Here is a 13304-nt window from a genome sequence, read left to right on the forward strand (position 1 = left end):
GGGGTTTGGTGCAGAGTGCGCGCCAACGCAGCCGCCCCAGGTTGGATTTGGCCAAAGCTCAAATAAACACCAACATGAATTCCTCTTTTCTCCCCGTGTTCCCTCGTATAGCAAACACACATTTATGGTGCGGAAGTGAAGGAGAGCCACCGTACACAGCCTACAGTGTTCCTGCTGCTCTGCGCTGCATGTCGGTCGGTGTGTGTGTGTGTGTGTGTGTGTGTGTGTGTGTGTGTGTGCATTTTTGTATAAATTCAAGTATACAAGCCATTTCCCGGCTTCTTAATTTGAGTTCAGTGCGACTAAATTATTTCTAACATTTTGTATTTTTCTTTCACCTGTTTGGTAATTTTCTCTCATTTTTCCTCCTTCACAAGATCATTTAAACCTCGTTATTTATCACAGTTTAAGATCAGTTTAACCACAGAGCAGATCACGCAAACTGACATACTAGAGGTAAAAAATTCAAGATTAAAACATCATCAGATTTCCTCTTTTAACCTTTGAGTCCTCTCCTGCTTCTCCATAACTCTCCTCTCTTGCTGTCAGGTAGGCAGCGAGCCCCACTGGAGTAAACACAGTAGGAAAACACACTTTCATCAATATGCTCACATACACATCTTTAATCTCTCTATAGAGTCTGCGTACACACTAAACAGAGACCCCTCTTTTCCCTCCAACATCCAGCTCCACCCAACCTGCTCAGCCCTGCATTCCTCTGCAACCCCCCCTCCCTTCCTCCTCCTCCTCCTCCTCATCCACACACACCTTCATCCACACACACACACACAACCTGAACAGGCTGCAATTGAGGGGGTAGAGTCTTCGAGGGAAACAGGAGCTGGGGCTGTACAGTAACCGGCAAGACAGATTTCCAACTGAACATGCTGCAACTGAACGGGGTGTGTGTGTTATGGTGGTGGTGGTGGCGATGGGTTGGGGATGAAAGAGACGAGATGTTATTCCTGGACAGCGTGTCATCTCTGGGAATGGTCTGTTTGGCTCATAAGAGAAGACACAACACACACACATATATTTATGCAAACATAGTATACAGTACAAACACACACACAGGTTATGTAACCTTGTCTACTTGGCAGGCCGGACAAACACAAACATAAGCAGGTAGCTGGAGGTGCCCTTACCTGCATCCATCAGCTTCGGTGAGCAATTTCACAAGGCCATGAAATTAACTGCCTTATCGCGCTATGTTAACATAAGATTATAGTCACAGAGAAATGAAGGGGGACTGATGAGACAAGGACATTAAGGAAAACGGGATTTAATTGTAGGTGAACTGATAAAAAAATAACAGCTTAAAATATCTATGACATGAGGTTTGACATATTACACACTCGTATGACCCTCAAAGGTTATTTTCAATAAGCCTTTGCTATTGGTTTTACAAAGCAAAAGTTGGGTTGGGACTAACGATTCACTGACAATCAAGTAAAGGTGTCGTTAAAATGCGTTACATTAATAAAGTTTTGTTCGACAGGAAAAAAAAATCAACCGGCTACAGCTTTGAACACATAACTATGGGAAGTTTTAACTGCTGGTTGGAGAAAACTGGCAATCTGAAGAGAATCATGGGCACTGGAAAATTGTGACTTGCATTTGTTATTACTTTATGACATTTTATTGAGGAAAAAGCAGCCAACTATTAAATAAATAAGCTGCATCTTAATCAGTAATGAAAGAAAAAAAAATCTAAGGCCCTTGTTTGAGCAATTGTCAAAACAGTTTCTGATTAGCATCTTTTGAACACTAATCCAATGATTTCTTTATGATCGCTACGTGCTCATTTGAGCTTTCATTAACAAATCACATCTATCACATTTGGTAGGACTCCAAGAGGTCAGACTCTGCCTAGTTATTTTCTTTTTTCCTTTTCTCCCTCTGTCCATTTACCGTTAGCAAGAAAAATAGAAATCTAATCTGAAGACATGGCGTATTTGCTTTTTTACTGAAAAGGGAAATGTTCCTGTAAGTCCCGTTTTCTCTGCCAAAAGCAAAACCACTTTGGGGATCTCAGTTTAGAAAAATATTCATCACAATAGTACTGCCAGACCCATAGAGTAAATGGAAAGAAGTGTAAAGCAAACAAATCCCACCATCTCAGCCACACTGCATACCATTAAGCATTTTTATATAAGGCAACATTGAAATAATACTTCTTTCAGTGGAATATTTACTATCAACAAGGCTAGGTGTTCATTTTTAAACAACATTTGAATACGCAAATCTATTTATTTGGTCCAATCGGTTGTTGTTTTCCGGAGTCACACTCCCTCATGTTCCTTCGTCTTCCAATCCCAACAAAGTCTGTTTGTCATATCATCTAAAAACAAACTTAAAATCAACAGTCTAATGCTATTTGAACTAGAGAGCCTGACGACTGGAGGATCTCCAAACTGTGTTTCAGCTTTGTTCTACAACCAACATCATTACTCTCAATCTGTAACATCAATAAACTTTATCCACTAATATCAATAAACTCCATTGCTTGACTTGACCAAGGAGTGTGAGGTTTTCTTTTACTTTTTTCCTCAGTCCGCCAGTGTGTGTGCGTGCAAACTGTCACAGGGTTTGGAAAGACTGTGAGGATTTCACGTTTGACCACATCCATAAATATTGAAACAAGTTGCCTTTCTTCAAATCTCAGAATACTGAGTAAATATTGACACGGTGGGATCGGGATGGAGAAAAGCATCCCATACCTGTGCTCAAACACATATGCACATATATGCACACTCATGCTTAAAGACAGACACACACACGCACACACACACACACTCATGCCCTCCAGCTATGCTCTGAGCACTCTCTGTTCACACGAGGGAAGTCCTGGAAAAATTAATTGCAAAAGTTAAACCTACATGAAGCTCTCCTCAGTCACATGTGCGAGCTCACTGACACATGAATATGAAGGAGTCTGAGACCATGTAGACCAGAACGTGCAGTACAGCAAACGAAAGGCATACAGAGAGTCCGACTTCACCTATAAAATCCAGAGTAAAAACAAGTTTGAATAGAGCTCTCACTCTTCATTCCTGAACGGAGAGTGTGTATGTGTCTCTTTATGCAAGAGTTGGAGAAATTTCTCCACTGCAAATGAAGTTTTTGTGCGTGTGTGTGTGTATGTGTGTATTTGCATGTGTGTTTATGCTGCTCTTCTCCTGCCAACAGTAACAGCTCAGTAGCCAGTAAGCAGGAAGAGAGAGGTTCATTAAAAACCCAAATACAGCGCTTACATAACCAACAGTTCTGTTCATCCCAGAACCCCCTGTGCTACAAACACACTCCTCCTTCATCCCCATCTTCTTCTCCCTCCCACGCCTGCTGGCAGAGCCCACCCATCATCCTCTTCTCCTCCCATAGCAACGGCTCATCTCAGCTCTCCTCCCTTGTTCCCAGACCAACACACTGCCTCACTCCTCCGTCTCCCCCCTCCTTTATCTGCTCCCTTGGTCCCTGCCACCTCCTCCTCGCTCTCATCAAACAGTTCCTTCTCTTACTCCCACGTCATCCGAGCTTCACTTCAAACTTTACTTTTACATACAGCAGGACTACGAACCAGGAATATTAACTAGAGTTTAAACAAGAAACTTTTTGTTTCACTTGCACTACTAAGAGGGAAAATGACACACTACTCCCAAATGTCTTTTTTTTAGTCTCAGGAAAATGCCTTCAGCTTTTTCAGAGGCGGAGTTTCATATAGGGATTTGGTTTCCACAAGCCCCTGTAACTGACTTGCATACTAAGAATAAACAGAGCGGAAAGTGCAGTAAGTGTGCGAACACAGCAGATGGCAACACAGATTAAGGATTTGGGCTGTATCAGTGATTGTCTGGGATACCTCTACCCTAGAAACCACTCGGTTCTTATTCTCCTCTATCGGATTAGAGACTGTCACATATCATCCCCCCTCCCAACGGAGGGACATCTGAAAAACAACACCCTGGTAATACTATAGATCCCAGCATGCGGTCGTCTTTCACAAAGTAGCAGCGCCCACCTGTGGGCTAAAGGCAGGCTTGAAGCAAGTCATACTTGCATATTTTCTCCTTTAAATCTAAATTTTCCAACAGATTGGGCATGGACTGATAAAGGGTCTTGGAACACTTGCTGCTGGGCGGCAAGATAACCATGTGACTAATAATAACTATATCAAACCTAATATTGTTGTCTATTTCTGACTTAACCATCTTAAATTCAGCACCATCTGTCTGTGCTTAATTTATCTCATAACACTTAATAATATAGTGATTTCAGCTACAACAGATGCAAGAAAAACTGTTGATGTCAATCATCATTTTTCAGGATTCAGCAGTAGATGAAACTCTGTGTGAGGATACTGTTTTGGTGCTGCTAAGAGGCCTACTTCTATTCATTTTTTGTATTTTAGTAATTTGGTCATATTGACATACAGACCAAATAAAGTTTCTGAATCACACTAAGTTCCCCTTGCTGGCATTAATAACGATTATAACTTTTCCTATTTTAGCATAACAGCTGTGTTTTACTAAAATGTCAATACTTTAACATATATCTGTTCACAACTACATCAATATGTACGTCTCATTTAAAGCAAAGGCTCTGAACCACTGGACCATGGACTGGTACTGAGCCTTGGAACATTTTCACCCATACAACAACAAAGCAATTTGATTGAGCAAGTATGTATATTTGCATAACTTCAAAGGCTATTGTAATCTTCTTGTGCCATTATTACCTTGAATGTAGCACCACCTTTCATCTGTCCTCGTCATGGCCAGTAACAACATACTGATTTTTAGCTACAGTACATCACATGCATGCAACTTGAAATTCTATGAGGCCAACGCCCGAGTGTTCGTCTTCCATTTTTATAGTCTAAATGAAGTTTTAGATTTGTTTTGTTTATGCTTGCCTGCTCTCGTTCTTATGCATTCTCATCTCTCTTTATCATTTTCTAACTCAGTACCAAGGGTTGCTTGTGTTGGGAGGTTTCTGAACTGACACGCAGGAAATCTGTGAGTGTCCATGCATGTACTGAAGGAGCTTGGAGAGCAATTACTCTGCACTCTGCTCAGACTGAACAAAATGGTCTTGGTAAAAAACAATCCAAAGAAAAAATAGGTTAGGAAGTTCTGATGTTAAAAAAAATCGCTATGCAAGTTAAATGCAAAAATAAAGGATTAATAGAGCAATAGGCATTTATTGCAACCAGCTACGTGCAGCCCAACCAAGACTGGTAGCATTGACATTTCTATGAGGGCATCCTAATAGTAATACAAATAGAGAGTACAGAACCATTCACACCTGTTATATTTACAAATGTAGTTCAAACACGCACACAGTCTCAGACTCATTCAAACATGGAGTCAAAAATGTATGGGGGAGAAGTCGCAGTGGAAGTGACTATGAATCTCGCGGGGACTGTCATGCTCAATTTTGACACAAGGGGGCACTGGAGGGCTTTCAGGAGAAGCAGAGCTGACCTGAGAAGACAGCAGGGATGAAACCTTGTTTGGAGTGCTCTCCGCTCTGAGGCAAGAGGGCCGCAGAGTCGACACAGGTGGGAGGACGGCGGTGGTGGTGGTGGAGGTGGTGGTGTTTATCTGGGTGTGTGATGATCGCTGGGAGTTTGCATGTGAAAGCCCAAGGTCGCCCCGGGGGAAGAACGAAGGGAGAGGCAAGCTGGTGGTGGAGGGAGCCTGGTGGTCTCGAGCAGATCCCAAACTGGCAGGGTATGTTGGAGGGCACTGAGGATGCTGGTGCATAGCTGGCTGGCTGTACATGTTACCCCAGGGGTAAGACTGGTATGCTGCGATCCCACCTGAATGGAAAACACATGTTTGACATGTGACAATTAAACTTTATTAGAGTTAAGTTATGCCTCTAACACGCCTCTTCCTGTCTTATGCACAAACATGTCCAACTCATGAATGCCTGTTGCTTCTCATTTTGTGCGCCCCACCACGGCTCCTGCTTTCTCTCTCTCAAATTTCATCTCTCATTGAACTGAGGAGCTATTGCAGCTCCTTCCCAAAGCCATTTTAAACTGCAGCCACGATGCAGCTTCACCATTCTCATCTGCCACTGACTACTGCTACATTTTATACTTGATAAACACGTAAACTGGGGCGTCTCAGGGACCAAGTGATCCACACCACTATCATGTTACTGGAGCTTTCCAGGTTTGCTTTCAGTCAAACCACTTTTTGGTTCTTTAAATAAATTCTGCAGTATTTTAACACTCCTAACAATGATTTTAAAATTTCCACATTACTGATTTGCACATCCGACGAGACCTTGGATTAGCGAGTTTTGGATGCCTAAATTAATCAGATGTCAGTTAATTGCAAAGACTCACCATGGTGACCAGTTGGCTGCAGCAGAATTTGCCCTGCACTCTGAGACTGGAAGTAGGCATGGCCTCCAGTGGAGTAGGTCACCACACCAGTCGAGTTTCCTCCAGGGGCAAAGGTCAGGTAGGAGGTAGGGTTGGAATCTGGAGGATTGGGGGTGAGGTAGGGGGTGGGGGTGAGGTAGGCCATGTGGGGCAGAGATGTTTGAGGCTGGTGCTGAGTCTGGTGCTGAGGCTGGTGCTGTGGCTGGTGCTGAGGCTGACTGGTGGGGTAGGAGGTCTGGAGCTGGTAGGACATAGTGTTGTTCTGCTGGCTGGATGTCATGTAGTCGAGCTTCTCCGCAAAGTCAAACAGTGAACTGAGGACAACACAAAGAAGGATTTTGTGATGAATGCACATAGGTAGATATTTAATGAGTACTCAAAGAGTTACCTCTATGGTCATAAACACCTAATCTCCTGATTCTTCAATAATTATGATTTAGTGCAAAAAGGCAAGGAGTGGTGTCCTTGTCTGCTGTATCGGGCCTAAAGAATGGTTTGCTGCACCTCATTATCATTCTGCTATCAGGGAAAAAAGTGCTCTGACTTATTTGTGTTTATTTACACCAACCACAATCATCTTGGGTGGTACTAAGCCCATGATGCAGTGATGGTCCCACGGCAAAATACCAATGTGAGATGAATAAAATGGCCAATTCACCAAAAGAATCAAGCAGGCCGGCCTTATTACAAGACCCACATCCTTGGCAAAACTTGCCGTTTTCAGCATGTAGGTGGCTGCTTGGAGGTTGTTTTGTTTCCTGTACCAAAGTTGCCTTTGAAAACATTAACATGCAGATAGCGGGAGGGGAAAAGAAAGACAAAGTCTACATCCAGTGAGTCAGACCAGGCAAGGAGCAACACAAGGAAGTGTGTGGAGAAGGCTCAATACTGCCAGCAAAGGAGTGAAAGGCCTGTCAGTCCAAAAAGACTAAGTATTTTTATCTACCAAAGAGTAACCCTAACAGCAATGTTGCCAGCATGGCTAAAAACAATCTCTTACTTCTTTTAATATCCAGCCATGCAGGTAGATTAAGGGTTATATTTTCAGGTTCTCTGATTATTCATCAGAGTTTTTTTGCTGCCACACCAGCTCAGTGGATGTGAATGTGCCAAAGTACTGAACATTCAAACGCAACACTGTTGTAGGTGGTGATGTCACATAATGCCCCATTGAGCCTACAGAAGACGCTCTCAACCATTTTTAAAGGAATTATATTTTCTGTAGACAATAGTTCCAATAACACTGTGTTCCTTTTTGGATTGATGCTTAAAGTCTCTTAACAGTGGGACTAGGAAATTTCTTGATATTCATTGTTTTTGTATTGTCTTGCATTGGGGGTGTATGGTGGGGGTGTAGTGCTGTGATACATAACTGTAGTCAAACAAACACAATTTTGTTCAAAGCAATTACTAACCGAGATGTCTCTCAGCATGATTTCTGAAATACTTTAGAGCACCAGCTGAAACTGACTCCCCGCTACTACAGGCACTGTGTGAGCTATCATCATATTTATTTCACAGGATCCCTCTCTGCCTACTCTCTATCCTCCTGTCAGCTCTTGTATCCGTCCATGTTGGAATCGTCCTCTAGTATTCATGTCACAGTTTGCTGTGAACTGAACTGACCTGGTGTCCGTCTGCAGAGACTGGGAGTCACGATGGGCCAAGGTGGAGCCACCCTCCAGGGCGTCCAGGAAGAGAGATGGGGTGTGGGACGGGGCGTTGAGGATAGGCGGAGCGGGGTTGGTGGGATTATAGGTCGTTGTGAAAAGGGGGAGGCTGGCTCGACGCAGTGGGGGAGGGCTGTGCATGGGACGGGGGTGATACTCCGTCAAACCCCCCTGAGATGAAAGTTGGTGCTGGCCTGCATCTCTCGCTCTGCATTGACCTTGGAGATAAAACAAGCAGATTTAAAACTGAGATTAGAGAGAAGCTTTAGTTTAGTTTGGAAGTGATTTTACTGTCTCAAAATGCTGCCGGGCGAAAGTTTGCTGAGCCTGAACCTGCGTAATTCATGACTTTTTTTGGCCTCAAGATAAAGCTCCCCTTGTGTTAGAAAATGAACTAAAGACAGATGGTTTGTACTGCTACAAACTGCTAATATGTGGTGATAAAGCCACTAATTTCACTATTAGCAATTTAATGAGATCAAACTTGCAACTACCTTAGAGGACACCTCATTGTTTTACAACATAACTGAGTGAACTTCAACACTTTCGCTGGACGACCTGATTTTTTTTTCCAAAGCTCTTTAAGTTGACATCTCGCTATGCAATCACAGAGGTCTCACTGAAGTGAATCATTGGGCTGTGCTTTATCACTCTGAACATGACCACAGGATGCACGTCCAGGGCTCCAGACTGCAAGCATTTTCTGTGAATAAACATTTCACATGGTTGCATTCATGTGAGTGTATGATGATCATTAGGCTTCTGGCCAGTGCAGGTAGCAGCTGCTTTAGCTGCAGTGATGGAAATTTGTAATTCTTCATCTTCACTGGCTCAGCCAATGTCTCTCTACCTGATGTGTGAAACAATACAATTAATTCTTGCATGTCCCAATGATGAAGCAGTCCATAGCTGATTATTTTAAAAAAATAAAATGAGGAGAGAGAGGAAGATGATGATGATGATGATAGAGTAGGAGAGGTCCTGACTCAGATACTCCTGTCGATAAAGAGTGCAGGTGCAGGCAGGGAGATACCGACCGACTCTGTGAAGAAGAAGAACTACTACATTGAATCACAATTAAATGAATTAAATGAAAAGTACTAACAATTATGATTTTGGCCTCTCATAATTAAACAAATGTGATCAATTGCTGTATTAACATATAAATTCTCTGTTTGTACACAACTCTGCAATTAGAAAGCAATCCATGTAGATGAAATCACTTAATTAATTTAAAATCGACATTACAACACCTTATTTCACTGTTTTCAAAGGAATTTTTGATGCAGTTGCCTGGCAGCATCTACCTTAGCCTGCATGTGCAGGGTTTAGGGAATGACAATAAATTCTAGTGTCTATACATCAGCTGTTCGGCAAGTGCAGAGTTCATCCTGTGCAGTTTATAGGAATAATGTCAGAAAACCTCCAGCAAAAGACTGGTGACAAAACTGATATGGTTAACATAATTTGTAAATATGAAGTCTAACTTAACTATCAATCTTTACGTTAGTGTAAAACCAGGGTAAACGAAGACAACTATTCATCAGCATGCATTAATTAAGGCCACGCTGTACCCAAAAAGCGATGTGGAGGTGCGACCAAATCTTGTGCTTTCCGTGAAGAAGTAGGTCTGCAGCCCTGACATCAATTAAATACCATGAATGTCACAATTCTGTTTACAATTTTTGTACTATAAAACGTTTTCTTAACACTAGGCTTCTGAGCAAATGTTGTGAAACCCTTAGCTAAAGAGAGGCTGCCATTTCCCTTCTACTTGATTTACAGACAATGAAAAGTTGAGTTCATCATTTAGCTAAACTTATAATTTTGCAAAGGCATCTTGACTCAGGCAAAAACAGAATTATTGTGAAACGAAACTAATGTGAAACAACCTAACGCATTAAAAACAATATATTTCCATAAAGTGTGTAAATGTGTGTGGACACCTGGGCTGTTGAAGCTGGCCAGAAGGTTGTTGTAGGAGGGTGGGGTCTCAGTGGACAGGATGGAGAAAGTCGGCAGCGCTGGTGCGAGCTGGGGCAGCTTGGTAGCATAGTGACCAGAAATAGGCGCTCCCTTACTGAAATACGAGAAAACATAGTTAACAAGAAATCAGACAACAAGTAAGCTTAAATGAAATAAAAAACACACATATGACAAGACTGTAATACTTGGGTGCCAGTGTGGGATTGCTCTGGTGATGTGGGCTGCTGCTACTGCTGCATTCAGCTCTGCTCGGTCCATTTTCAACCTTTGCGGTGATGGAGCGAACTTTCCTCCATTTGGCCCTGCGGTTCTGAAACCAGACCTGTGACACCGAAACATCCACAGGAACACAATACATTGGATGTCAGCAAACATGACCCAGGATGGTGGTGAGAAAGTAGAAGGTGCTCTGAACAGGGTGAGTGTGGAAGACTAAGAAGACAGTAAAATCTAACAGATATTTCGAAGTCTTGAGTACAATTCCTTAGAGGATCCAAAGAGGAAAATGACGGTCTAACCATAATCCTCTGAGGTGTGACACCGACTGAAGCAGCGATGACTTTCCTCTTCTCGGCGTCTGGATAGTGATCCTCCTGGAAAAGGGCCTCTAAATGCTCTAACTGATCTGCATGCAAGTGTACATGTTCATACACACACAAAACACAGGTCAACTTTTTGCATAGCGGTCAAATCCGAACACACGTGGACAAACAGACATTTCCCTCACCGGTACTGTAGAGTGTCCGCGTCTTCTTCTTCGGTGCAGGAGGCAGCAGGCAGCTGTCCACGGTCTCCAGGCCAGGCAGCAGGGGGAAGCTGAGGGCCCGGCCTCGGCCCCTGGCGCTGTAGCGAATGGAGCGTCGGGTGGAGTAGACCTGAGTTATCTCCATCTGCCATGAACCAGACCGGCATTACCTCATTATCTCAGTCAAATTCACGTTAAATAATATTAACTTGACTGTGCTGTTCTTTTAAAAACATTGATTTTCTCATTGTTTTGATAATCTCATTTCTTTAAAGCTGAATACAGTTTTGGAGGACGTCCAAAGCCAACAATGAGAGTGTCTGCCAAAACAAAAATGAGGTTTACAGAGGAGCGCACAGCTGAATGTTTCAGCCCACAGAAAGCAATGCAACAGTGACACAATAAAATTAAAAGCTGGTTCAGGTCTTCAAGGACCTAGTAATTAATTTCCAGTGTTCTCTATGTAACCCCAAAGTGCGACAGTGACATGTCTATACTGTTGGGCTGTAGCCTGCAGGTAATGATTTTTCTCACTTCCTGTTAATTGCTTGGTCCTTTAAATGTCAGAGAAAATAATAAAATGCCCAGTGCAATTTCCCCAGGCCCAAACTAATGTCTGCACACTGCTTGCTTTGTCTGGAAGCCAATCTAAATCCAAAGGTATCAAATTTACCATCAGCAAACACATTTGCGGAAAGTTTTTTTTTAGTTTGAAAAAGACTGAAGCAACTGATCGATTATTAAGATAGTTGATAATTAACCTCCTGTCATTCAGTCTATTAATTTCAGCTCTACTATGCTCACACACTTGTCGGTACTCTATATGATCCAACATGATGTACTCGCAAGTCAACAAACTGATTTTCTGATTTAATCTGTTCAATTTAGATTTCAGAAGGAGAAATGCTGAAGCTTGAAATCAGGGGAATTGAAATTTCTTGCTGTTGCTCAACCCATGACTTTATCTATTATTATCCACAATTCTGGATGGTGGACAAAAAAAATAAATCACATTTCATGGTGTAGGTACAGTCTGTCACTGTCAAATAATGATACAATATAATCACATTTTGCCATTTCCCCTTACAAAAGCTTTACATTTAGATGAAATGATTTGCCGCAGTGTGTATGTGCTCGTTGCAATGTTTTAATGAATCTCGGTCACCTACTAATATGACACTCCAGCACACACTGAGCCAAATATTCCGATCCAGGATGTCACTTGCACAGCTGCATCATTAATAATGCAGAGGGTTGTAGGTGTGCATCATTTCAGACACATTATTATGCACAGCAAATGAGTGATTTTTATAAACCTGTTGAGCTTTACTCAAATATGCAGAACTGTGTGTTGGCTTGGAGGTTATGTCTCACGCTCAGCAGCCAAAAATGATTTCAACACACATCTCTATTTTTGTCTTATAAACGTTCTAAAGTTTCCAAAGATCTCAAATCTGTCTGAACTTTGAGTCTAAAATGGAGCAGCAGACATGCAATTCCCAAACAGATGGAATGATAAAGAACACAGAGCATTTGGTGTGAATATTTCACTCAGTTTGAGTGTGTGAGCGTACAACTCAAAGAGTCTGCAGTACTTACTTTTAAGAGGACATTAAAAGGAAACGCATGTGTTAAGGGTTCTTTAAAATGTGAGGAAATTGGTTCACGAACAATCTTGTTCTTTATATACATTCACAGATCTTTAGTGAACAAGTGAATGGCCTCTCCTCACCTCGAGAGGCTGTGGGCCCTGCTGGGGGAGACTGTGAGGCTGAGGGGGGCTGTGAGGCCTTTTTGTCCCCGATGGTTGAGGAGCTGCAGACTGGACCGGGGCCGGAGGCTGTGAGGAGTACAGCAGGGGGATAGGAACTGGGGGACAATACAGCCCTGTCCCACCAAAACCCAAGTAGACTGAGTCAGACAAGTCACAACTGTTCATCAGGCCGATGGCCGGCTCCGACAGAGCCGAGCTCTCCTCTGAGCTCATGGCTGGCACCTCCTGTATCTCACTTTTCTTTTCCTCCTCAAACGTCAGACCATCAGTCTTTACCTCTCTCCTGTTTCTCACCGGCTCACTTTGCTTCTTACCTCGCCTCTTCCTACTCTTCTTCTGCTCCTCTTTCTGCTCTAAACTTTTTCTGACTTTATTCTCTTGCTTATCAACCATTGTTTCCTTGGCGTCCTCAATCTCCTTGTCTTCCATCTGCACCTCTTGTGCCTCCTCCGCTTCCAGCCTACTCTCAGGCTTCACCTGCTCCTCCTCTTCTCCCTCTGTCACCACCGCTTCCTTCTCTGATACAACTTTCTTTTCTCTCTTCTCCTCCCCCTCCTTCTCTTCTCGCTCCGTCTCCTCTCCTGCCTCTTCATCCTCCCTCTGACTGAACACTTCCTCCTCTCTCTCCCTCCTCCTCCTCCTCCTCCTGCTGCTTATCTTCCCTTGGTGGCTCTTTGTCTCCAAATCCTCCAGTTCCTCACACAGAAGGCTTGGACAGTCTGCAACAGAATG

The 13304-nt window shown here is 42.9% G+C and overlaps 1 protein-coding gene across 1 annotated transcript; it reads right to left on the reverse strand.

Annotated features, from left to right (window-relative positions):
- Positions 1-5366: 5366 nt before the first annotated feature.
- nobox (NOBOX oogenesis homeobox) lies at positions 5367-12785 on the reverse strand. Its single transcript, XM_008290498.1, has 8 exons — positions 12531-12785; positions 10781-10943; positions 10572-10678; positions 10239-10375; positions 10014-10147; positions 8024-8285; positions 6359-6711; positions 5367-5821 (listed from the first exon to the last, which is right to left on the reverse strand). Exons 1-8 carry the CDS (start codon positions 12783-12785, stop codon positions 5367-5369), a joined length of 1866 nt encoding a protein of 621 aa, XP_008288720.1.
- Between the last annotated feature and the right edge of the window lie 519 nt (positions 12786-13304).

The sequence above is a fragment of the Stegastes partitus genome, unplaced genomic scaffold, assembly GCF_000690725.1.
Source record: "Stegastes partitus isolate 25-593 unplaced genomic scaffold, Stegastes_partitus-1.0.2 Scaffold676, whole genome shotgun sequence".
NCBI classification, from domain to species: Eukaryota; Metazoa; Chordata; class Actinopteri; family Pomacentridae; genus Stegastes; species Stegastes partitus.